Source organism: Rhinolophus ferrumequinum, chromosome 19, assembly GCF_004115265.2.
Source record: "Rhinolophus ferrumequinum isolate MPI-CBG mRhiFer1 chromosome 19, mRhiFer1_v1.p, whole genome shotgun sequence".
NCBI lineage: Eukaryota > Metazoa > Chordata > Mammalia > Chiroptera > Rhinolophidae > Rhinolophus > Rhinolophus ferrumequinum.
Window position 1 is genome coordinate 34,828,807 of NC_046302.1, and position 27,897 is coordinate 34,856,703.

A 27,897-nucleotide genomic window follows, 5' to 3' on the forward strand; every position below is an offset into this window, starting at 1 on the left:
CAAATCTTATTTTTGTGCTAATATCATACTTTAACAAAATGACAATGACTTCATAATTGAACACACATGATTGGACAAATCCTCTCTTTTTTTTTACAATTTTATTTATAATTTTTGTACATGTATTCTTGCTAAGAATTTTAGAATAATTCTGTCATTTTCTTAAATACTACCAAAATCTTAAGTGGAACTACCTTAAATTTTTATGTTAGGGAAAAATCGACATGTTTATGATACTCCTGGAGACATAAGTTGTTTATTCAGGTTGTGAGGCAGTAAAAATTTTATGCATTTTTAAAAAAATTAGATTTATTCTGCGACAATTATCGTTACTATCGTGAACTACCCTTATCCCTTTTATCTCTTATTTTTGTTTGTTAGTTAAATGGAAAACTATGTTTTGGTTTTAATGTTTATGTTTGACCATTCCAGTGTAGTGAGTTTTCTTATTACTTCTAATAGATGTTAGGTGGGTTCCTATTTTTTTTTGTCAATATAGCATCATGTTATCTGAAAAACATCAGTATATTATATATAATATATACTATATATGAAATCTATGCTGATTTCCTAATGTCATACTATCTGTATATTTATAAATTAAATCTTAGTATTTTAATACCTTTCTCAATTTGACTTGCTATTATTTTACTTAATTAATCTTTAAAGCCATATTTCTTATTGACATATGACTCAAAAGGAGAGATTTCCCATTAGCATTTGAGGAGGAAATGGCATTTGAGATGGACCCTGAAGAATAGAATTTTCAGACTTGGACATAAGTTTCAAGTGAAAAGAGCAATATTAACAAAGGCAAGGTGATTGGAACATGCAAGAAAAACAGAAATTATTTCACTTTAACAGGTGTGTGGAACATATGTATCTGTATGTGAGGCAAGATCAGAACCCATGTCTGACTGTAAATGTCTACATGAGGGGTTACTCTTAATTCAATAAGAAATGAGAAGTCAGTGAATGATTTTGACATGGAACTTTGCATTAGCACTAGAATTAGAAGCAATAGAATTAACTTGTTCTTGAGAGAAATGGTGATCACTATCTAGATAATATTTCCTAGCTCTTGGGAAATTTTTATTGAATTGCCTGAGATGGAAACCTGATTTTTGTTTGTTTTACTTGTATGCTTGTGTCCTTCATGGTTGAAGGAATTTTATATTTTTTAAGATGTGACTATATAATGAGCAAACAGACTTTGTACTTACTATTGAAGTTAATTCATTTCCATGCAAATGAAGGAAAGTGTAGTTTGAATATAGAATACCAGATGACCAGCAAATCAGATGATGATGAGTGACTTACAAAGAGGAAAGTTTTCCTCTGAATTTCTCCTTCCTGGGGAATTTCATAACAGTGCTGCTTTTTTGATTTCATGTGGTAAGTTTTTTTTTTCTGTCATTGGGAAAGCACAACAGGTGATATGTTCAGCGCCAATTCCGAAGCATTCCTTGGTAATAAAGGCTAGTCGTGAAACTGACTAACCTACAACCTCCCAAGGTTACTTGTCATTAAATATATTAATTAGTTTTCTATTATGTGATTCACTTTTTTCTTAGAAAAAGCATGGGAGCATACCCATAGCCATTAAATGACATAAATCTCAAATACAATAATAGAAAATCAGATGTTTATTTCTCTAATTAAAAAGTTTTTATAAACAGTACACTACAGAGGTGCTTTGATACAGTCAATTGATTTCTCTAGCTGCTGACGTTGCTTGATATATTTGAATAAGAATTAATAAGCCAGTTAACCTCCCGTTTAACTTTTTTGTGGAAAAAAACATATTTAGTGGAGAAATCATGTGTATTACTGTCAGTATTTGGGTAATGGTGAAAGTGTTGATTATGTCATTGTAAGAAAAATCTGTGAAAAAATAAATAATGGTGTTAAGTAAGGGAAAACAGGTGGTTGGGAAATGGTCTTTGTCCTCACAGAGTTAGTAATATAGCGGAAAAGACAAAGAGTACATAAGTAATTACAAATGCTATAGTTGTTACAAATAGGAAAGGAAAGGGTGTGCCATGAAATTTTACAGGGGATTTACCCAGGTTTCTGGGCTAAAAGAGGAAACTGAAATTGAATGGGTAGTGGCAAAGTCTCAAAATTATCTAATTACAAGTTTCAAGGGGCTAAGTAGGTGAGTGACAAATGGAACTGGAAGACACTAGATGCTTTAAAAATTTTTTGGAGTTTTGTTATAGTCATTGGGAAGGGATAAAGACTACATTTACAGAGTAAGATAGAAAATAGTTCTGTTCTAAACATTAAACTTGAAGAGTCTTTTTACATTAGGGGAACACTCAGAAAGGTAACAGCTACTATGTTGACACTTTTTTAGTCCCAGTTGTCCCATGGGTTGTCAATAAAAATATGGGAAATTTAGGCTTAGGGATTTGTTTTCTTCAAGCCATTATTGGTAGTTGTCAGGAAAGTAAATTCTTTAAAACATGAGCTTTCAGGGGAAAAAAATGCAGGATTTTAAAAAATTCTAATCAGAAAGGTTATGAAGCAGATTCTTTGAAAAGTTGAAAATTTAGAGTTTCTTTTGAAATCTTAAACATAAAATGCCATTTTTTGATCTATTGTTGAAAAAAAGTATCTTTCCTTAATTTCTTAGTTTACATGAATCATTTCAATCATTTTTTTTTGTTTGTTTTTATTTTTTCCTTTGCTTTTTGTATACTACTTCAAATAAGGCATTTACTGGCCACTTACTCTGTGCCAAGCACTGTTCTGTGACTTTTGTTCTATTAACAGATTTTTCCTCACAACTCGTCTCTAAGGCTTAAATGATTATGTCTATATTATAGATCAGCACCCAGTGAGACGCCAGAGGTTAGGTATCCTAGTAAACTGCCAAAGGTAGCACAGCTAATAAATAGATAAGTGGTAGATACAAGTAAATTGCTAGCTTGATATTTAGGAATAAATTATGTCTATAATCATATTGCATTTGTTTTTCTAATATTAGCTTATTGTTTGTTTGTTTTCCAGGATTTGTTGATGTACCTATTACAGCTGGTCCAAGCTCTCAAATATGAAAACTTTGATGATATAAAGAATGGGTTAGAACCTACCAAGAAGGATAATCAGGGTTCAGTGTCAGAGAGTGTGTCCAGTTCTGGAATAAATTCTACAGAAATAGATAGGTATGGATCTCCTGGGAGGAATTACTTTCAAATCTGATAGTTTCCCCCCTTTTCAAACACTCTCTTTTTTGTTTTCCTCAGATGTACCAAACCCTAGTTGGTACTAAGTTTGAAGTTTTACCAGTGAATATGGTCTGTGAACTCACAGAATGCAAGTTACTATATTACAGAGCAGTGTTTTCAGGCTGTGGAATCAGAATACCTAAGTTAAAATCTTGACTCTGCCACTTAACTGGTTGTATAAACTTGTAAGTTACATGATTCTCTATGTGGTCCCAGTTTCTCATTTTAAAAGTGAGGATATAGCAGTAGTAAGCGATCTTTAAGATTAACTGAGTTAATACACATAAAGCATTTAGAAAACTGTCCGACATGGTTAAGGGTTGGATACTCTTTACTGCTCATGCAAAGATAAAATGAAGGACTGGGCATGTCACTGAACTCAAATATTTTATTGTATGAGTTGTATTTCTTTTACTGGCTGCTTTTCACCTCTTTAGTAATTATGCTAAAGAAACAGCATGTTCTTGAATTAAAAGTCAGCTATTAACAATAGTAACAATTAAAACTCTCATCAATAATCCTCTGAGGTAGATATTCATTTCCCAAATTTAGATATGAAAGACTTACCTAGAAGTTAAGTAAATTGCCCAAAGTCATATATCTACCTTGCAAATGGTAGAGTTGACTCCCAAGTTCCTGTTCTTTCTACTTTGCCATTGTGCTTTCCATAAAATCTTAGAATTTGAGATAAATAGGAATCTTTGGGTGAGAAATCTGAAGCCCATCAATATCAACTTGTTTTGTAAAGGTCATGAGATTGGTTAATGACAGAATGAGATCTAGAATCAGATTTCCTTAATCAGTCCAATTATTTCAATTATCACATGACTTCATGATTATATTTCTAAAATTTCCTTTATATTTATGTTATTGCTGTTTTTCATCTTCTGTTTTTCATTTAGAGAAGAACTGAAAAACAGGAAAAAAAACTTTTTCTTCCCTGGCCTGCTTTATATTCTTCTATATTTAGGAAAAGAAACTCCCTTATATTTTCTCCCACTGTACACTGGAGGCCTACAATTTCTGGTTATGCTAATTTACCTTTCTCCTTATGGCACCTAGAATGCTTTTTAGAAGTCTAAGATTTTATGACAGGATGTAAATTGTAATCCAGTATTTACCAAATTATGGTCCACTCGTCACTAATTTTATTTTATAAAAAGGAGAAAAAGGGGTCGGGGTGGTCTTGTGGCCCTATATGTTTGGGAAATGCTGAAATGCTGGTTTAAAGTATAATGCCCTCTTTTTTGGAACCACAATAGTTATCAAAACCTTTAATATGCAGACTTGCACATATATCTCCAAGAGGCTATTACCCATATTTTATGACTATGGGACCTCTTTTTCCAGAGCATAATATGACAAGTTTTGCACAGTACTCACTTTAAGATGTGACATTTTAACCAGACAAAATTGAGCTGAACCCTGCTGAAAAAATGTCTGTCTTGTTTTGCAGACAGAATATTTACATATCAGAAATATCCCCTATTATTTTTTCAGCTCCCAAATTATAAGCAGCCCTCTTCCTCCAGTGTCTTCCCCTCCTCCTGCATCTAAAACAAAAGAAGGTTCAGATGGTGAAAATCTGGAGGTGAGTACAGAGCTTTTCAAGTTTCCTATAGGAGAATCCCTACCAGATCCATATTTTATGTTGTTCTTTAGAACATGAACTTTGATTAATGAAATATTACAATGTTATTAAATAACTTGTTTTATGATATGCACGCTGTTTTACCTCTCAGAAAAAAGTGCCAGGTAATCTTCAATTCAAGGCATTTTATTGGTGCTCTGAGCACCAGTAAATGAATTCATATCCAATAGGAAAATAACATTGAATATTTTATTAAGGAAACTCAGAATATTTATCGTTAATATATTAATGAACATTATTGTAATTGTGTTTGTGATTACACTGTAAAAAGGATGACTTTGAAAAAAGGATAATATACTAAGAAGCTGTTTTTAACTTAGTCAAAAAATTAAATCCTTATAGATAAGTAGACTAATGTTTGAGGTAAAATAGGCTTATTTGGCTAGTGTTGCTCTGAAAAGTACATTTGGAAGTACCTTTGTGGAAGCTGATCTAGTATGTATTGTTGAATTTTTTTCCTAAGATTTCTAATTTGAGAAGAATCTTTCATACCCCTAATGTTTAAAATAATACATGCTTTGATATTAGAAAGCTTAGTTGACTTTTTAATGCATATATATTACTTTTAGTCGAAATTTAGGAGTGTGGTTGAAATCTTCTGTACCCTTGCCTGATACTTTTTTCTAATTGATCTATGAAAGAATCAGAGTAAAATTCCCCCTGTATAGTGGTACAATTATCAACTTCTTGTATTTCTCTCGGTGTTTGTTTTAACTATTTTGAAGCTATTTTAGTAGGTGCATTCAAGTATACATTGAATCTTTTATCACTGTTTAATAAACATTTTTATATCTAATTATGTTTTTGCCTTCAAGTCTTTTTTGTCTTTATTAGTATTCACTGGTATACTTTTCAGTTCCTTCAATATTTCTGTGGCTTTGTATTTTAGATTTCTCTGTTAAGAACATCGTCTAACTGAGTTTGGTTTTTAATCCAGGTTAACACTCCTGTCTTTTATTTAACTGGAACTTTTACCACATTTGTTTTTACTGTGATTAGAGCTGTATTTGGAATTTGTTCGCCATCTTATATGGTACTTTCTGTTTTTTCTTAACATATTTTTTTCTTGCCTGTTTTTGGCTGGATCCTCTCCTTCCATCTCTATGTCCAGCTTAGAGGTTATATTGTCTATATTGATTCTTTTGCTGGTTATCCTAGCTATTTTAACATCTATCTTTAACTTTAAGTCTGGTGTAATCAGTATTACCTTTGTCCAAAACAGTACACTTGTTTACTTGTATGTAATTTTTATCTAGTGATTTAGTTCTATCTCATTTAACCCCCAGATTAGCTAATAATTTTTATTGTATACAATCAATAACTATTTAGAAGTACTTACCTGTATCCTTATTCACTATTTCTTCTTACATCTCTGACCTTCAATATGTGACTTTTTTTTGCTTAAAGAAGATTCATCTAATTGTTTAAATTTTTTAAAATATTGCTCATCCACATTGATTTTCATCCAAATTGAATTTAAAATTGTACTGTATGTGTTTCCTGTTTCACAAAAGTTTTTCAATTTAATTCTCCCCTATTTAAACTCTGTAAATAATATTTTTAATGAAAAAAGCAGTGTCAGATGAAACACATTTTTGATTTAAATTGTATGTCACTATAGAAAAGTATAGTGTCCTTCTCATAGTCAAAGATAAACTTTAGACTTAGATTTTACCTTTTTAACTAATGGAGTCAGCATTATATTATGGCTTTCTGATTAAGTTTTCCTTACTGGGTTTTTAAATGTTACACATTTAAACTCTAGTGCTAAACTTTTAGCTCTAAAATTGGAAATATGACTTCTTGCCACCTCTGAAAGTAATGACATATCTGCTTTTTGATAACAAGCTCTTACTACTCTAGCTTACTTTCTTAAGTACCCATACTGCATTGAAACTTCTAATCAATTGATCTCTACCCCTTTCTTTGTTCATCAGCCCCCTTTAATATTTGCTTTTCTCTGAATATAGCTTTTATCCCATAGCTCATCATTTTAATCATTCTTTTATTGGTCCTTCAGTTCCTCTGGCAAAACCTTAACTCTTGATAAGCATATTTAATTGCTTAATTTCTCTGTGCCTAAATACTGCTGAAGAAAAGAACATAGCTAAGCTGTTGCTATCACTATAAATTCATGACCACAAACGTCAGGCTGGCACACTACACAGTCTGCCATCTTACATTTCTCTAGTTGGGTTGCTCTTCCTGCTCTGCAGTGACAGTTTCGTACCTTTTCTGCTCTGTTCTTTATGCCCTGTCTCCCAATCTCCAGGTGACAATTCTGCTCATACTTAATGGAAACATACAGAAACCATAGGTAAGAATGGTCCCAATTTCCCATCACAGGTTAACAGACATGAACCCTTTCCCGTCTTTTGCTTCTGTTTTCTTACACAGAAGAAATACAACTGCTTTCAAAGATAGGCTCTCTTCTTTTCCTGGTGGAAATATACAAATGTGTGTTAATACCTCCTGTCTTAAAAATTCAGAAATGAGAAAACAAAAACTCTTTCTTGATACTACATTCCGCGGAACAGCAACTTATTTTCTGACTTCTCTTCATGATCCAGCTTCTCAGAGGAGTTGTTTGTACCTACTGACTCTCTCCTTCCTTTCTCTCCAGTCTTTAACGCTCATCGTTCTGGCCTTTACTTCCCATTATTATATTAAAACTTACTTTGCTAAAGTAGTAAATGACTTTAATGTTTATGATTGTGCATAGTTTTCAGTTCCTCTCAGCAATATTCAGCAAAGTAAATCACTCCCTTGAATACGGAACTCTTCTCATGGTTTAGATGATATCGTACATCCCTTGTTTTCCTCTTCACTTCTCGCTGTTCTTTCTCAGTTTCCTTTGTCAGCACTTTTTCTCCACTGCTTGACATCTTAATGTTCCTCAGGGTCCTCTTCCAGTCTCAATTTATACTCTCGCCCTAGGCTGTACTGGTAAACTCAAATTTATATTTCTAGTGCATTTCTCTCACCTGAGTTTTAGATTCATATACTCAAATGATCAACCTACTGGATCTCAGACCCTTGTATATCCTACAGGTATTTCAAACTTAGTATTTTAAAATATAGCTCTCTGCCCACGCGCTAGCCCGTTCCTCTCTTGCAGTTTTCATCTGTGTGATATAACAAATCAGCCCAATCCATAAATTTGGGAGTTACAGTATTTCTTTCCTACTTCCTCTTCATCAGCAATTCCTATTAATTATACTTGCAGAATATTTTGTAAAGTCCGTCCACGCCTCTTTATCTCCAGTCTCACGGTTAGCTCTTGTGGACTAACTGATGTCAGGTGTGCGCCTGTCAGAGCGACTGAAGTGCTTTGCAGTAAGTGTGAATCCGGTCATGTCACTCTCCTCCTTAAGATCTTATGTTGAGTGTCCACTGCTTTGGAAATAAAGTCTGTACTCAGTAATGCGACCTTAAAAATCTTGAACAACCCGGACTTTGCCTACCTTTTTAGCCTCCTTTAGTCTAGTGTTCACTCTACTTTAGCCACATTGGGCCTTTTAAAAATTCCTTGAACAGTCAAGTTCAGGGCCTTAGTACGTAGTGTCATTTTGGTCTTGCCTAAATATCACGTCCTGATTGCTGCCTCTGTTGACTTTCCTGTCTAAATTATTTCCAGGACTATTTCTTTTAATATTTCTCTCCTACACTAAATATTAAGCTTCCAGTAGGACAAGGAAGTCTGTGAGCCATGGCAGCCTTAGCCTCTCACATTATGGAATAAATATTGAGTTAGAATAAATACTGGATGGAGGGAGGCAGGGATAGATCCATGCATGAAATCTGATCTCTGACATAAGATGTGTAGATAAAAACTGATAGGCAAATGTATACTCTCTTAGTTCCTCTTTGTTAATAGCTGAAGGTAATACATATACATTTCCTTTCATTCTTTCAGCAAGATCTCTGCACCTTCTTGATATCAAGAGCCTGCAAAAACTCAACACTGGCTAATTATTTATACTGGTATGTGAATATAATTTTCTGTTTATTTTCTTGTCACTCTTTAGGGCTGTTTTTTTCCCATACTGTATACATAAAGTCAGTTTTAAATAAGGTATGAACAATCGTCAAAAGACTAAATGCAGTATTTACGAGGTGTGATCAAAGAACATGGTGAATGTTTAAATAAACAAAAATTATTACAGTAAAAGACACATTGCCATTAATCCCCCTCAAAATATTCCCCCTCACTTCAAACACACTTATGCCATCATTTTTGCCACTTTCTGAAGCAGTTCTGGAAGTCCTGTTTCATCAGTGTCTTTAGTTGCACTGTCATGGCTGCCTTGATGTCCTGAATCAATTCAAAATGTTTACCTTTCGTGGTCATTTTGACTTCGGGGAAGAGCCAGATGTCACATGGTACCAGATCCAGTGAATAAGGTAGGTGAGGACACACCGTCATGTTTTTGTTTGACAGAATTTGTTGTACCAGAAGTGATGTGTGACACAGAGCCTCTCCGTTGTGATCAATAAATGTGGTGAATGCTGCTGCCTAGAGCCACCCAGTGGAAAGGCAGGGATCTTCAATGCGGCAAGTGGCACATCGAACCTTAGTAAAGTTTCAACTTGTTCAGTGCAGTCAGTCAGGTGTGAGCTATGGTTGAGAGAAGGTGTTTTAAAGTGTGCTGTAAATCATCCTCCATCATGACAACACTCTTGTGTCACACATCGCTTCTGGTATACTGTAGTTTCTGTCAAATAAAAAACATTGCGAAGTATCCTTACCCACCTTATTCACTGGATCTGGCACCGTGCGACTTCTGGCTCTTCCCCAAAGTCAAAATGATTCAGGACATTGAGGCAGCCATGACAGTGCAACTAAAGACACTCATGAAAGAGGACTTTCAGAGCTGCTTTACAAAGTGGCAAGAACGATGGGACAAGAGTATTTGAAGTGAAAGGGAGTATTTTGAGGGGGATTAATGGTAATATGTCTTTTACTGTAATAAATTTTTTTACTTAAACATTCACTGTATTTTTTTGATCATACCTCGTACATCTAATTCTATTCCTTTACAGTTGTTCTCATGGAAATGCTTATTAGTGCCATAGTTTCTCTTCCTTTCACTGACTTTCCAGTATTTAAGATAAAATTAGGTAAGGTAATTTTTTTTCAGTTTGATATCTGTTTGCCTTTTATGCTATTTAAGTAGTGTATGATACTTCATAGTCCTTCAGAGTGTGTTTTCACATTATTTACCAAAACATTAGAATCATACAAAACTCAAAAGATTTCAATTTGAAGTTACTTAATTTATAGATGAGGAAACTGAGGCAGAGGCATGATGTAATTGAACTTGAAAGAACCTGAACTAGGATTAGATCATTCATCTAGCACTTTGCCATTTACAGAGTATTTTCATTGACCTTTTCTTATTTGTCCCTGTGAAGTTACATAGGGCAAGTATAAATACCTCTATTTTACATGAGAACAGTTTTTCTGATTCAAAGGAAAGGGAGAAACTAAGGCATAGAAAGGTTAATTGACTTCTTGAGACACAATTAATATGAAGCATGGTTTGCTTTATCTGTCCCAAATTTTAAAGTGTAAGGGACAAGAAGCGTAAGCCACTGGGAGAAGTATTTTGGTTCAATGATAAAAAAAAAAGCACTAGGATTAAACACTAGACAAGAGTGCCTTATCCAGTTTTACAGAGCAAACAAAGGGAAGAGCCAGCTGGGTAAGCCCTACCTGAAGCCTTTTTCGTATGTTTGAGAGAATACTTAAAACTTGATATCCTTGATATTTTTTAACTGTGGAAATGATCTCTGATCTAACCTTACAGCTCAGTTTACTGTGTTTATTTAAACAGTACAAATTAATAGGCATCCATTCTGAAAGCTCATAATTTTTGAAGAATAATGAGGCACTTTGCTTTCCATGGCAAAATAAAACACTGTCTTGTTTTAGACTGAGTTTAGAAAAACTGTCTTAGTAGGTCAAATCAAGCCTTAACTTTACTCTCCCTTTCTCCAAACCTAATGTTATCCTGCACACTGCACCCTGAAGCGAAGAAACAGGTAACTAAATTAAAGGGCTCTTTACAAACACACTTGTCTATTATTTACGTAAACAATAAATAATTATTTAGTTTCAGTCTTTATGGTTCTCTTTACAAAAAAGAAAACCACTATCAGTAATCTTGACTAAATCTGTCATTTTTGTACACTCTGTGATTTTTCTTGGCTTTAGAAGTGGGGAGAAAAATAGTTCCTTGCTTTTACTTTAGCAGTTTAATATAATATTCATAAAACATTTTTTCTCATAGTAAATTTCAGTGTGTTCTTGAAAATATACCCACAGAATGTTTTGGCTAGTTATTAAGCACCATTTTTATTTTAAAAAGTTTACTTAGAAATTCTCACATTACCAAATTGCTACTACTTCCTTTGAATGTAACCTGTTGCATATGAATGTTCTCCATATTCCAACCTGACTTCTTAAGTAAATGTCTGTTCACTGGTGTTATAGAAAAATATTTCCTCATGAAACTCTAAGTAAATATTTAAAAGGAAATTAAAAAATGTGTGGAGCATGTTCCCGAGTTTTTGAATAGGTACTGGTAAGCTTCTTAGTTGTTTTAAAATTAAGATTTTATATATTTTAAGTCATTTGGTAAGATTTTGTTATAGGTATTGTTATTTCCTTAAAATATTCATGGAAAGTTTTCTCTAGCTCAGAATTTATAATCTACACTGGTTACTATTATAAGAGCTGTGTGTGCACCTGCAAATTATGCATTCTTTGGATTAGACTATAGACAAGATTTCATTGTAAAACCTAAAATTAGTGGTGATAGTATCTTTGATCTCTTCTTTCTAATAGGACGAGTTTTCAAGCCATTCTGAAAGATGCTGAACAGTAGGAAACCTATTAGATGAGCAGTTTTGAACAAGGCAACCATTTCTGTTCAGAAAGAACCTTTCTCCACAGATAATAAACAAAGTGTAGCCCCAGCTCCCAGTCTTATAAACATTCCATCAAACTTAGATTTGATTTATGTTTTCCTACTGTATCTCTGAATCATTGAAGCAGTGGCATGTGCTATGCCTATTCATTCTCTGAGCAGCAATTGTTTTTCCCATATTTAAAGTTCGCTCCTGTTACATATTCAGAAATACTCATGGGGGAAAAAAGCGGGTGATGTGGACTTCTGACTTTGATAGACATTGCATTAATGATTGTAGGTGAAAGTATGGGAAGTCATTTCAAACATTTGGTTTAAAATGATCAGTCTTTTCCTTTGATCACGGACAGAATAGTATAAAAATATTAATCAAATGTGACAATTTAAGTGCCTCTCACCCTAAGCTTTACTTTATTATAACAAATGTATTAAAATACAAATTTTAATTGATTGTGCTATTACCTTTTGAACATTTTGAATTTCCTTTTTCATTTCTTCCCTTTCCAGTCGTTTAAATGGGATTTCTGTTATGGCTGAATCCTTAGGGGACTATTGTTGTGCAAACAATCCTTTTAAAATGAATAGTGTCAAACTTTTAAGCCACAGAGGGGAGTTATAGTCTCCAATCTATAAAGTGTTAGGTATCAGGATCTATAAATCCATTCAGTATTTTATTTTTATAGCTATACCAGTATGTTGAAATTGAAAATAAACTTTGGATGCTTTGACATATTTTCTATAACTGTTAAATCCTTTCAAAGTAATAAAGGTTATTTGCCCCACAAAACAAAATTACCAGGAAACAGGTATGGTAGTCCACTGATGTCATCTTAAAATGGTTACTGGGACACTTTTGTCTGCTTTTCTAACTTGAAGATGACAGGTTTAAAGGGCATACCGTAGAGTGATTTGTAGAATCTAGCATACTGCTGTGAAGAGAATTCAGAAATGATTCAAATCTAGGTCTTCTAGTCTTGATCTTAATTTGCCTTCACAGTTTGTAAATGGTGCTGTTATTTTTATTTTAGATTTTTTAATCTTTTATTGTAATTTTTTAAAATTTAGATATTGTTATTTTAGATATTTTATCTTTGCAGCAGAACTTTGGCTTGAATGATTTTGAAAGGTATTTGATACTTGATCTTTATCATGAGTATCAACATGTACCCTCAATCACAGGCAATCACTGTGGCCATTGTATTTATTTGGTGACCAAGAAGACCAAAACAGAACAATGGAGACTGTACAATGTGTCATCTGTATTGCTCATTTAGAAATTACTTTGCTACATAAACACAGAAAAATACAATCAATATACTAAGATCATGCAGTCAAGGACGTTAAAGGATAAAAGGCTACAGATTGGATTTGAATAGTTGACAGTTTTACAGTTTAGAATCACTGTGCGACATTCTTAGGTAGTGTCCTGAAGTGACCAAACATCTTGGAATACCATGAATAGGAAATACGAGTTTATCTTAACTGCTGTTAGCTTATTCGTGTAGTACAGAGCTGTCCAATAAAACATTCTGCAGTGATGGAATTAATCTGCAGTGATGCATATATAGCTACTGAGCATTCAAAATGTGGATCGAATGACTGAGAAACTGAATTTTGAATTTTATTTAATTTTAATTAATTTTACTTTAGTCATATATATCCTGTGTCTCTAAGAGGCTTTCTTGATTCAAGATTCAAGAATGCCTTCTTGAATTTTTGGTTTACAACGCTTGTTGGGAACATGATATGGTGGATATGGTGTTACGGTTCAGTTCTTCATACCACTTGACAGAATATTCTAGGTGATACAACTTGGGACTTCCAGAACACCTGTTATTATAATGGTAAAGCATGACACTGGGAAGTTGGGAGGGGAAGGCTCTTATTTTTATCAAACTTCAAAACATTTCTCTATATAAGAGTATATATTGTGTATGTTGGGCTACTGAAAGTATTTAAGATATAGCATCTAGCATCAGTTTCTTCATATCCTCTGAAGGGAGCTACGAGGTGTGATCAAAAGATACGGTGAATGTTTAAATAAAAAATATTTGCTACCAGGCATGCCGGAGCTCCATCTGCCCAGGCTCAGTTTGGCTCCCAGCACCGCCTCCTCTCAGCCCTCCTGGGGCTGTGGTGCTTCTGTGGATGGGGGAAGGAAGAATGGGGGAATGACAGCAGCAACATGACAAGAAGTTCTCTGCCTCTACCACTGAATTTTCAGGCTTGCGAGGAAATGGCAGGCGGCATCAGGGCAGATGGAAGACATCATTAAAGAAGAACAGTATATAGTAAATTAAGCCAGAACTCTATTCCAGAAAAACAAAAAAATCTCACAGATACAGACCTGATTAAGCAGTGTATAGATGAATGCACAGCCAGGATTGAAATTGAACTGCATTACTAGATTCCTTACCCAAGATTCATCTGCCTCCAATGGTCCTTACCTCATTACAAGGTCAGGGACTTCAAAGCCAGGAAAAACTGAGGGAACTCTCCAAACCAGTATATCTCAAGTCTCACGATGAGGTTTCCTAATACAGAAGAAAATTTATTCTCAGAATGACCCAAATAGGTCTTCAGTGTAAACCAGATAACAAAACCCTTCTGATTAGGGGCATAAATTCAAATATCTTCTTAACCCCCTGCCCCCCCAAATATTGGTACTCACCATATGATGTGTGCTCAGTTTGCCAGGTCTTGATGCTTCAGTAGACGACACTAATCTTGGAGGTCATGGACCTTCCATCCTCCCTGAAGCATCATCTGGAAATAAGACGTAGGCGTGTGGGAGGAAGACTGAAAAATGACAAAGCTTTTCATGGGATTGCCATCATTAGACATGCCAGCTGATACAAAGAAATTACCCAATGGCTGGAAGTTCTCAAACGATATAGTGTCCTCAGAATATTTTGAGATTGTTTTTTCAAGTTACAAATTTGCTTAAAAATGGGCTTTTTTATATGCGTTGTGCTCTGTTGATTCTTCCAATTTCCAGATAAATTCCCCTTACAAAAGTAAAAAAAATTTATTACAGTAAAAGACATTGCCGTTAACCCCCCTCAAAATACTCGCCCTCACTTTTAACACATTTATCCCATCGTTCTTGCCACTTTCTGAAGCAGTTCTGGAAGTCCTCTTTCGTGAGTGTCTTTACTTCATCCTCCATCATAACAATCCATGTCACACATCACTTCTGGTACAGCAATTTCTGTTAAGTAAAAATATTATGGTGTGTCTTCATCCACCATATTCACCGGATCTGGCACTGTGCGACTTCTGGTTCTTCCCCAAAGTCAAAATGACCATGAAGGGTAAACGTTTGAATGGATTCAGGACATTGAGGCAACCATGACAGCGCAACTAAAGACAGTTAGTTACAAAAGAGGACTTCCAGAACTGCTTCAGAAAATGGCAAGAATGATGGGATAAGTGTGTTCGAACTGAGGGGGAGTATATTTGAGGGGAATTAATGGTAATGTGTCTTTTACTGTAATCTATTTTTTAAAATTTAAATAGTTAATGTATTTTTTAAGCACACCTTATATGTTGTACACTTGAAACTATACTTAAAAAAAAAAAAACGAAACACACACACACACACAACAAAACAGAAACATTGGATTAGAAGACCTCTAAGAGCTAATTCAACCAGAGGGAAAGGGGAGAGAAGGGAGGCAGAAGAGGATAAAGGAGGTCAAATATATAATGATGGAAGGAGACTTGACTTTGGGTGGTGAGCACACCCAATATGATATCCAGATGATTATTGTAGAATGGTACACTTGAAACCTATAGAACTTTATTAACCACTGTTAACTCAATAAATTTAATAACATTTATTTTTAAAAAGACCTAATCCAGATTACTGCTTATATGATTTTGTAGTTGTATATGTAGTTTAGGTTTAAGAAAATATTTAAAATTTCTTTTGACTGTCTAAGACAACAATTTTATGATAGAAAAGATTGAAGATTATACATGGGTTTTTGAGAAATGGGAAAATTTGATGGGAAAGGAAGAATCAACTTAAATTTTTATTCATCTTTCAGAAGGATATTAATGAGGGGAATAGCTTCAGATTGGTTTTCAGAGATTCTTACGTAATACCGAAAGTATCACATAGGTTGTGAAAATATTCTTGTCTAGTGTCACTTGGCAGATATGTGAGCTTAGGTGATTTCTGAAGATGTTGACGCTCTATGTACTCATAAAGTATTAGGAGAAAATGCTTGATTTGACACCAAAATTTTAGAAAATCTAGGATATTGTGCAAATAAGGCATTGTTATTAATTTTCCTTTTATAGATGATAGTATACGTTCCTTAACTTTCTACTTTTAAATGAGTGATGATAAATTAGTCTCCTTACTCCCATTTAATTATTTGGCACCTGTGAATTAATCTGCTGTAATGGAAAGGCATAATAAGTATTTACAGAATGAATTTCAGTTTCATTCAAATCATCTGAATGACTTAATATATTTTTAAGGTATGTGATAGTGGAATGTGAAGATCAAGATACTCAACAGAGAGATCCAAAGACCCATGAGATGTACCTGAACGTAATGAGACGGTTCAGCCAAGCATTGTTGAAGGTAACGATTTGATGTGGGGTTGGCAAACACAGTGCATGGACCCGATCTGGCCTCTTGCCTTGAGCTATGTTGTTTGGCTCATGTCCCATGAGCTAAGAATGGTTTTTATATTTTCAAATGATTGAAAAAAATTAAAAGAAGAATAATATTTGGTGATACAGGAAAATTATGTGAAATTCAAATTGCAGTGTTCATAAAATTTTATTGGAACATATGAGTAGTCACGCTCATTTGTTTTCATATCGTTTTTGGCCACTTTTGCACCATGATAGCAGTTGAACAGTTGGAATGGAAAGTGTATGGCCTAACGAATTTATCCTTGGCCCCTTACAGAAAGTTTGTTGATCCCCGATTGAATGAAATAAACCTATGCATGGAAGAAAAATCCCCAAAGCTCTGTTTTTCCATTTCCATCGATGTTTTCTATTTTTCTTTTCAAGACTAGGGACATTCTCAGAAATATGGCAGTGGTCATATTGTAGATAATGGTCATACTTTCCATATAACTGATATACATATATATATATTTTTTGCTTTTTAAACAGTTTTTAGAGATATATAAAGCAATTTCCCCCTGGTGTTTGTGTGATTCTTAAAGCAGTGTCACCATTCAGCCAGTAGAGGGTGCACAGGCAATGAAAAGAAAACTCACAGCCTTAATCTGATTTACAGAAATATTTTACTTGGTAGCATCTTTCATCTTCAGTTTCATACTTGTAATAGTTTAAATCACCTCTTATGAACTCTTTAAGATGTAACTTTTATATAGTTCTTGGCGCTCAGGATCTATATCAAACTGATTAGCAAATAAGCAGTTGGTCCTCTTTTGTAATCTCAGTTCTATCACCTACAGCCTTTCTCACCTTGTGAGAAAGAAATCTCAGTTCCTCTGAGCTTAAATTTTCCCATCTTTGAAATGGGAATTTCCCATCTTTGAAATCTCCCATCCCTTGGAGATGATAATATTTGCCCAGCTGCCGTTATCAGTGTAAATGAAAGATTAAAATGAGAAAACGTATTTTATAATTTAGGAACTGGGACTCACTACATACGACTATAACATTTAGTTTTATGACTTATATTTTACTAAGCAAGCATGTAATATGTGGCTATTTGAGTATGTTCCATTTTTACTAGATTGTTAGTCCCTTGGAGATAATATTGTTTCTGCCATATGCCCAGCACATTTCTGAAGACATAGACGTCCAGATATTTATTGAATGAATGAGTGAAGTAATGCATTTTGGGTAAATTAATTCTATCTTGTTACATGGTTGTATGTGGGGAAAAAACACAAAAATGTTCTTTTCGATAGATTCTAATGTTCATGGAAGACTCAGATAATTTTCAACTGTGGAAGAGTTGGTGGTATTTAACTAAAAGAGCAGGTTTGTCATTATCTCCGAATCAAGATAATCTTTTTCAATTACATTTTGTATTGAAGTTTGCAGCTACTAGAAGAGTAAATAAAGATCACCCATGCTATTAAAGAAGACCTGGTCATTATGCTGCACAGAACTAATTCTCCTTTCTGTGGAATCCCTGCAGGGTGATAAGTCTGTCCGAGTTATGCGTTCTTTGCTGGCTGCACAGCAGACGTTTGTAGATCGGCTGGTGCACCTCATGAAGGCAGTGCAGCGGGAAAGCGGAAATCGTAAGAAAAAGGTAAACCTATGGGCTTTGCTTTCTGTTGATGACTGATAATGTCTTGGCATCGTAAAATACTGAGCTTTGGTACTTTCTTTTTGGGTTGATATATTTTATGAAATTCTTACCATGTCATTATAGTAATAGGAAAACTTGAAAGTACTGATTATATATGAGATCATGTTTTATGAGTTTTCATGTATTGATTTAATCCTCACAACAACCCTGTAAGTTAGGTACTATTATTATCCCAATTATGAGGAAAAGTAGGGTTAGAGAGGTTAAGTAATTTTTTCCAGTGTCTTCAGCTCGTAAGTGTTGGTGTTGGGATCGGTACCCAGCCATTTTGAGTCCATATTTTTACCTACAGTATTTTCTTGGCTCTTATTTTAGAATCTTAGCATCCTAGAATAGAATTCAATGACATGGAAAGGACCTCTAGAGATCATTTAGGTTAGAATTCATCAGTGAAAATGAAAGTTTAGAGTGACTTCCCTAAGGTTGCAGAACTAGTTGTTCTGGTTTTGTATCTGTTCTTATGGCTATTACATTGATCTTGCTCTCAACAATGAGGCTTCTTGATGAGAATAGATGAGTATCTGTTCTTCATATGTCCCTTTACCTAATCAATAGCCTAAATGATATGAAGGACTCACTTGGTATCTTCTCTTTACCTCATCCCATAATAGGCAGATCTTTCTTTGTGACCTTTGTTAAAAATCACAGTACATGCTACTGTAGCTCTCCAGGCTTGTGAGAGGAAAGTGGAGAGAGGAGAATGTGGAAAATTGAGTCAGGAATTCAAAGGCAGGGGACCAGGTCTAACGAGAATTGCTAGCAGAGATATGTACGTGCAATAATGTTCACAAGGTTAGGAAGGAGAAACTAGGCTGAGGAAAAACACGTTTTTATTCAGTTGGCATTTTCTTTGTTGTTGAGAGGAATCATAAACCGTGGTTAAATAACTAAATCCCTGCTGTGTTCCCCTGGAGCCTCTAGGCCCAGAAGTGCCTGTGTGAGAAGCCTTGTGATTCCAAACGCCCACCAGCAGAGGGAGAGTCTGTTACTGTGACTCACTTTGGGGCATATATTTAAGGCATGGTTTGTTTTGGGGTAATATGCTCTTCTATTTACCACACAAGACTGTAAGAGGCAAAGGTTGAAGAACAGGAGATTATTGCAGTCATCAAGATGAGACATGAGACCCCTCAGTTTTATCTGTTCTGGAGAATGACTACCTATTTCAGACGTCACCCCTCCAAAATAAATTTTGTTTTGCCACAGAGCCTATATTTCAACTTAGACTGTCTCACATATAGTCTCAACATTGGCTAAAAATCTTTTCAGACTTTTTTTGTGTTGTGGTAAAAGACAATTTTATTTACACAGAAACAAGCTTTAGCTCTGTGGAGGAATGCCAAGATGACTCTGTACTACCTCTATTTGTGTTACTACTACTAATAATGAAATGATTGCTGCTAATAATTTAAAATCATATTAGCGCTTTTTCACCCCTTGTAATGAAGTTGGGAGAGACATATGGTGAGTACAACAGGGTTAGATATGTGGCAAGGTAGTCTGTGAGTTAGGTATCAAATGGGTAAAAGAAATGATAATATTATTGCTATCTTCTTTCTGTCTCAACTTATAGTTTAGGAAAAACTCTTCTTAGAAGAGGTCTCTGAGTAGATGTTTGAGTTGTAACAAAAAGGTGTTTTCCACTGATGTTTTTATAAAATTAAAGCTTTTATTTTGCAAGTTTAGTAGTCTTTTTCACTTTGTGATTCTTTAGGTGGTACTATTCATTTACTTGTTCTGTAAAAATTTATTGCATGCCTGCTCTGTACATATACCAAGCACTTTTCTAGGTTCTGGGGATATAATGGTGAATATAAAACTTTCTACCTTTATGGAGCTTACATTCCTGTTGGAGGAGAAAGTAAACAAAATGATTAAGTAAAATACATAGTATGTTGGGTATAATTTAGGCTATGGAGAAAAATAAAGTAGACAAGGGGAATCGGAAAAGCTGGGTTCCAGTAGTAAGGCAGTGTTTCACTTCTCAATAGAATGGTCAGGGAAGGCCTCACTGAGAACTTGACATTGGAACAAAGACCTGAAGCAGGTGATGGAGTAAACCTTGTGAATATCTAGAGGAGACTATTCCATCCAGAGGAACAGCAAGGATAAAGGTGTAGGAACATGTGCGACATGTTTGAGACACAAGAAGAAGCCCGGTGTTTTTAGAGCAAAGGGAGTATGTGAGAGAGTAATAGGAGATGAGGGCAGAGATAATACGGAAGAAGGTGGAGTGGATCTTTGTAAGCCGTTAGGGGGACTTGGGCTTAAACACTAAGTACGAGTGGAGGCCGTTGCAGGTTTTGAACAGAAGACTGACATGAGCTGACTTTTGTTTTAGCAGCAGCACTCTAGTTGTTTTTGATAAGAGACTGTAAGAGGCAAAGGTTGAAGAACAGGAGATTATTGCAGTTATCAAGATGAGACATGATAGTGCCTTGGACCCCGGGGCTTACAGCAGTGGAGGTGGTGGGAAGTGGCTGGGTTTCTCGCCCTTATTGTCTGCTTTCTGGTTATTTTATAGCTTATTAGCACATCAACTAGAAATTGGTGATGATAGCTTGAAATTCAGATTAGTTGACATTGCTTCATACTAGTACATCCAATAGTACATTTGGTTAGGTAGATGTACTAATTTTTGTAAGGAATATGTAAAAATTCATACCAGTTTTCAGTTGACTTGAACTGGAACTCTCCATGATGTAGAAGGAGGATTGGGGTGTTACTGAAGGGAAAGAACTTAATTTTATGTCTTGGGGTCCTTGAAACATTATTTTCCCGAATTCCCGTCTCACTGATTTCAGAGTTCTCTCCTGTGATGCATATGTGTTTCAGTGGGATCACGGTTGAAGTGCTTCATGCTTCTGGGATTCACAAGTCAAGGTTTCCCCCTTAAAGAATAAACGCACCTGTTTAAAGGCTACATGACTTACAACTTTCAAAGGAAATAGATTGTTCTTGAAATTGAATGGAAGGGTTCAGTCTAAACCCTACAGATGCTAAGCTGTTTCACTGTGACTTGAGTTTCTCAGTTTCTTAAATCTTGGTTCAATGCAGTAGTCATGTGAGCTAAAGACAATAAATGATGTTATCTTAGGAAAAGTTTGATCAGAGTCAATGAACAGTAAAAGGTAGCATTCAAGTTCCTCCAAGTGAATTGAGTTTACTTTTTCAACCCAAAACATGCACTCGCTCAGGATAATGACATGCTCATTTAGTATTTTGGTCATGGAAAATTAAGCTTCAAATGAAATTACAGTTTCTCTTTGTGGCTTCACAAAGCCTTTGAAAACAGAAATTTAATCTTTAAATCTAGGTCTGGTATACTCCTGGTTGTCAGCCACAGCAAGAGAAATGTAGTCCCTAATCTTATGAAAGTCCAGCTTTTTCATAGTCGGAGAATTACTCCTTTTCATGCATGCTGCTGCTCTTGTCAGCTGGGTTATAAGTGCTTATCTCACATAAACACTGTCTCCGTTATGTTACATTGCACATATTTTTGTTGTGCTTTGCAGATATTTTAAAGTTAATAGAATCAGTCTTTATGTCTTTACCATGTTTTATAAACTACTTTTCCATTTTAACCTAATTAATCCTTTCTGATTTGTTCTAGAACGAGAGACTACAGGCATTGCTTGGAGACAATGAAAAGATGAACTTGTCAGATGTGGAGCTTATCCCATTGCCTTTAGAACCCCAGGTGAAAATTAGAGGAATAATCCCAGAAACAGCTACATTATTCAAGGTAATTGTGATGGACCTTTAATATATATGATTGGAACCTAATTCTTTAAAGCTAGAACAGAGACACTACCTTTGAAAATGGTTACATTGCAGGTAATATCTGTAATTGTATCTGATTTAATAACTGCTAGACAAAAAAGACACCTTTTATTTATCAGTGTGTTTTTATTTAAGATCTTGTATTACCAGTAAGCATTTAAGTGTGAAATGTGTAAAATATTTTTATTTCACTGGGTTGTTTTTTAATCTTTAATTCTTTGAACTAGTTATAAATCAGAGCCACACCATGTAAGCTTCTTTTTAAAAAAGTTAAATTGAAAATTTTATATTATGTATTCAGCTCATAAGTTTGCATGTTTAGGATGAGTCCCAGTTAACTTTTTAACATTTGTCTATCTGATATCTGTTCCTGTAACTTCATTTTTATTTTTAAGTAGTGAAGGGCATAATTTGCATTGGGAAATTGCTTTGTATCAGATAAGGAAAGGATCATCAAACAACAAGTTAGGTTTATAAAAGGGGGTGTCGTTACAGTAAGAACTACGTAGTTCAGATTTTTTTAAAGGGTGTGTTTAAAGGCAAAGTATGTGGGCATTCTTGAAAATGCTGAGTTGAAATTTAGGATTAATGGCTTTGGGGCATTTGCTACATAACTCTCGTTTAGTAATTCTAAATCATTTTTGTGTCATGAATGCCTTCGAGAGTCCAGTGAAAGTGATGGATTACATACTTTTGAAAGTTACCCATATGCTTGCACATACCCTGGATTTTCTTCACACAGTTGCAGGAGAATCCATGAATTCTTATTGTCCCTTTATGAAGTTAGAGCTGAAAAGGTTATGGACCTAGTATTTGGTGTTTATGGCCCTTAGCGTAAAAGCCAGAGCTAGATCTTTATGGGGAGTGAACCCCTTAAAGCGGTGGAAGTTACCTTGTGGTTGTCATCTACTAGCTTTCGATTTCAGATGAAAGCTAAAGTGCAGAACCAGATCTGAATCTGAAAAGGGAAATCACACCAAAGTTCCTCTTGCTTGTCGTTTAGCTTCAGGAAGATCACTTCCAGTTATTCTTCTTGAGCTTTTGTGAACTAGGATACAAGGTCATTGATAAAATATATTTTTGCCTGGAGTGATAAAAAGATACTCGAAATTTAAGATAACTTGAAGTTCAGAGTTTCCATCCACTAGAGGTTATAAGTTCTAAACATATATAAAGCATTTTAGATGCCTTTTCCCCCAATATTTTATAGGAAAATTTTTAAACACAACAAATGGGAAAGAATATAGTAAATAACTGTATGCCTACCACTTTGATTCTGTTATTAACGTTTTATTATATTTGCTTTATCACATAGTTTTTCATCCCTCTATGTGATACGTTTTGTCCTGTTATTTCTCATGGCCAAAAGTAAATTAGGGTTATCATCATTTGTTTTCCTTACTTGTCAGACTCATTTCTTTTCTTTGGATTATTATAACTTTCTCCAAATTTCCATCTTATATACTTTCTTCTCAGTGATTAAAACTAATAGAGCATATCTCTCAGAACAGTTTTCTGAGCTTTTATCTCCAAAGTAGCGGTCCCTCAGGGGGCTACTCAATGTGAGATTTTGTTTCAAGGAGAATTAATTATGTTATTTGATTTAAACATATACCTAAACTAAGTTAGAGATTTTATCTACTTAAGGGAAAGATTCTGGGGAAAGCCTACAGTTATTCCAGAATAAAAGATAAAGGTATTAGAGATTTCCTTTCATTTTATAAAGAATAATTTGAGTCTGCTAGCTGTACAGGGAGTCACATACCTGCCATAAGAAACCAGGGCTCTTGACTTTTTATCTGGTGCATTATATGCCGCACTGTTCTACCTCCTTCACTCCAGTATGTCACTAATAATACAAGAACTGATGGCAAACACATTATCCGGCATGGTGCCAGACTCCTGACCTTCTCCAGTTTCAGATTGCCTTAACGACTCTTAAGGCAGAGGAGGTGTTGCCTTTATATGACAGGTGAGGAAACTTATCAAAGAATGTGCACAAGACCATCTAGCTCCTGTCTGGCAGGGCCTGGACTCCTATCCATAACTGACCCAAGACCTTGTGGTCTTTACACCATGTGGTCTTCTGACTATTACTAGCTAGCTCACCATTTTCTCCAAAGGACCCTAACGCGTCTTGTTTCTTTAGGTCCTGTTTACCTGTTAACCTTACATGTCAGCATTTTCTTTTGTGTATAGTAAATTTTTATGCATGAACTTACACCTAAACTTGAAAACAATATTTTTATTTCCAGAGTGCCCTTATGCCTGCACAGTTATTCTTTAAGACAGAAGATGGAGGCAAATATCCAGTTATATTTAAGCATGGGGATGATTTACGCCAAGATCAACTTATTCTTCAAATCATTTCCCTCATGGACAAGGTGAGCATAACCTTATTTTGGTGGGGAACATTATTTCATTTTAGAAAGCTACGGCTTAGTGCATATGCTGCATATGGACACAGGGTATTTTTGTAACATTCAGGTACAGAGCTCAGCAGTGTCCACTTGACCTTGAACAAATTTGGCTATTTGTGTACGCTGCAGAATGGCCCTTCTGAGGAGTATAAAATGAAACTGCGTGTGTTCTTTTTTATAAAAACGTTTTTCCCAATTAAGTTCTCTCAATGTTAGAGTTAGTAATTTCCTTCCGCTTAGTCAACTAGATCTTCTTTTTAAAATCCCATCCCTGTCCCTGACTTTTAAAGAAACATATTCGCCCTCATTTCCTTTTTTCTGAGTTCTAAAGTACTTTATGAAGAGAAAAAAAAACAAACTGCATACATCACTAGAAGGAAATCCAGTGTTCATTGCTAACTACTGACAGTGATTTAGAATAAGACAAAAAATGTAGCATACCATCAAGTAAGTGCTTAATCCATTTGATGAAGGAAGTTAAATTAACTAAATAATTTAGTTAAACCTTAATATTGGTTCACCTCCTAAATCTCTTATATTAAACTGCTTATAATACTCACCTGAAAAACTGTTTCATAACAGTCTTTACATTTGATTAACGTATTTTATCTTTTGATCACAAGCTGCTACGGAAAGAAAATCTGGATTTGAAGTTAACACCCTATAAAGTATTAGCCACTAGTACAAAACATGGTAAGTTTATTTTACATTGTGATTGTTTATTTTACTGTCCAATGAGTATGCTTTTCCTATTTTAATTGAAAGTTATTCAGAATATTCGAGATTGAACTCATTTGTAGCACTGAAGACCAGTTGAACCTGCCTGCCTACCTCTCCCTCTCTTCCTTTTTGAAACCATTAAACACAATTTTTGGGAGAAAAATTAAAACCTTAATGATGTATTTCTTTGCATTCAAAACTGGTTATAATTCATAGTACTTTCTTAATGTGTCTCAAATCATCATTTCAGAAATACTATGACCAGAGTGGCTTTGTACTGTGCTCTGCTTATAAAAGCCACTTATTAATGTTTTTAATACAGATCTATAGCATCCAAGTCTTTTTGAGATTGAATAACCTCTGGAAGTTCGGTGGAAGATTCCCTAGGAATGCTAGCCTAGTGCCTGTTGTAAATTCCATAGTCTTGTTTCTCTTAGAGTTTCTTATCCTTAGATACCTTGGAGAAACAAAAGTACCATATTTTGCCATGTATAATGCTCACTTTTTTGCCCAGATTTGTGAGAGAAGAATAAGGATGCGCATTCTACGTGGGTAGTACTAATTCCTTATACATATAAATGTTTTTAATTCTTTTATTTATGCTTATGAGTTAAAAATGTAACTCTAGAAATCAATAATGATATTACCATGTTTCTCTGAAAATAAAACGTAGCCGGACAATCAGCTCTAATGTGTCTTTTGGAGCAAAAATTAATATAAGAGCCGGTCTTATTTTACTATAAGACCAGATATAATTATATAATATAATACCAGGTCTTATATAATGACCGGTATTATATATGACCGGGTCTTATATTAATTTTTTCTTCAAAAGACACATTAGAGCTTATTGTCTGGCTAGCTCTTCTTTTTGGGGAAACGGTATCCGTATGCAAAAATACCATGGATTATGATAATCGGTTTTGTTGAACTTAAGATGAACTTTGACGAAGAGTTCTTGGCCTCCTATGATGCATTAATATCGTAAATTTGTTACCGGTATGTAAACTTTCTTGTATCTTGTATGTGTTCTTGTGTTTTGTAATTGTTTGTTACATAAAATTTCTTGTACCATAATATGTTAAAAACTAAGTTTTGAAATCCTTTATAATACAAAAAACAAGTACCTAAATGTAAACAAGTAAAAATTTGAATTGAAAAATTAAAACGAAAGATTTTTTTTTTTCCCCCTGAAAGTTTGGGCCAAAAACGTGGGTCTGCATAGTACACAGGAACATATTATACATGGCACAATACAGTATCTCTTTTAGGTTTCCTGCCCTTCCCACAGCCACTCCCAAATCTTTTTGATGGCTTAATTCCTCTTCTCCTTTTCCTCTCAGAATGATCTTGTTAAAAGTGCAAATATGCTCTTTAACTGTCCTGCATAAATTGGTTTACTAGCTTTTATTTGCTCTTGGGACAAAGACAAAAAAGGCTTAGCTTAGTTTACAAGTTCTGGCATGGCGTGACACTCCTCCTGCTCCTGTCCGAAGCCTCCCTTTTGCCACCGTCCCCCTTGCTTCCTAGGCTTTAGCCACACTGGCCAGCTTCCATTTATTTTCTCGAATGCACTGTGCTCTTTTCAGCCTAAGGCCTTCACACAGACTGTGTGCATTATCTTTATCATTCATTTCTCCATAGCTTTACCTGTTAACTTTCATTATCCTTCAAAACATGGCTCAAATTGTCACATGCCCTCTGATCTCTAGTGTAATTTAGGTCTTGCTACACTATTCCCATTCATAGTCGTTATCCCAATAAAACTTGCAAGCTTGTATGGGCTATGAAGGCCAGGTCAAGGCTCTATTTCTTACCTAGGATAGTTCTTGCTACATAGTAGAAAAACAGTACAAATCTTAAGTGAATTAATGAAGACTGTTCCCTATTTATGATATAAGAATGAAAGAGACATTTCATATTTAAGAGGAGTATCCAGTCTCCCAATTTGGATGCAAATAATTATGATATAAGGCTCACCAAAACCAGATCACAATTGTTTATGATCCTGAAATAGGTTTCTTCATTCAACTTTGATTTTTTTTCATAGATTTGTTGTTTTGCACTCATGTTGTTGTTTCCAGATGATTAGACTTAGGTTTTCTCCTTTGTATTCTCCTGAATTCTATCTCTGTCCCCTTATTTTTGATCATTTAAAAGGATTTATACTTTCTTCTCATATCATTTCCAGGAAATGGCAGAAGATGGAGTATAAAACAAAAAAGCTAATGAACATAATACAGTTTTAGGGTTACGCAATTGATATTACATAATTTTGGATTTCTTAAAGTGATTTTAAATTTGGAATGGAATATTTTTAATTGATATGTTAAAAACAAAACAACTACAGCATACAGGAAGAAGAAATTTTTATGCCAGATTTAAGACGCTTGGTCTATTACTTTGTGTTCCTTACGTACAATAATAGAAATTGGCCTAGAGAAACATACAGATTAGATTAGCTGAATTTAGAAAAAAAGTTTCCTTATAGTAACTATGATATAAATGTCACTATAAACTTAGTATTTACAGATCTCTTTAAGTTAGTTGATCAAGTGTGTAGTGTATACATTTGCAAATAAAAGTTATTCTTAGCAGAACCTTTATTTGTGTTTTTTAACCAAGAACTATGCTTAATGCATTGTGCATATTTCTTTGTAGGCTTCATGCAGTTTATCCAGTCAGTTCCTGTGGCTGAAGTTCTTGATACGGAAGGAAGCATTCAGGTACAGTATCTATTTTGAAGATTTATGCAGTTCATGAATATTTTCTTGTTATAAAACTTTCAATCATTATGAAAGTGTGTAGAGTTAAAAATTAAAGGCTCTTTTTAGTT

The 27,897-nt window shown here is 34.7% G+C and overlaps 1 protein-coding gene and 1 pseudogene across 1 annotated transcript in view; both read left to right on the forward strand.

Annotated features, from left to right (window-relative positions):
* Positions 1-27,897, forward strand: part of PIK3C3 (phosphatidylinositol 3-kinase catalytic subunit type 3) — a 131,460-nt gene that overhangs the window by 56,729 nt on the left and 46,834 nt on the right. The window contains exons 11-19 of the mRNA XM_033087657.1: positions 3,016-3,170; positions 4,734-4,824; positions 8,801-8,868; positions 16,308-16,413; positions 17,962-18,078; positions 21,752-21,883; positions 24,177-24,305; positions 24,965-25,034; positions 27,723-27,787. Coding sequence (XP_032943548.1) covers positions 3,016-3,170; positions 4,734-4,824; positions 8,801-8,868; positions 16,308-16,413; positions 17,962-18,078; positions 21,752-21,883; positions 24,177-24,305; positions 24,965-25,034; positions 27,723-27,787 — 933 coding nt within the window. The remainder of the gene's footprint in view (positions 1-3,015; positions 3,171-4,733; positions 4,825-8,800; positions 8,869-16,307; positions 16,414-17,961; positions 18,079-21,751; positions 21,884-24,176; positions 24,306-24,964; positions 25,035-27,722; positions 27,788-27,897) is intronic.
* On the forward strand, positions 13,988-14,354 carry LOC117011899 (LYR motif-containing protein 1-like; annotated as a pseudogene).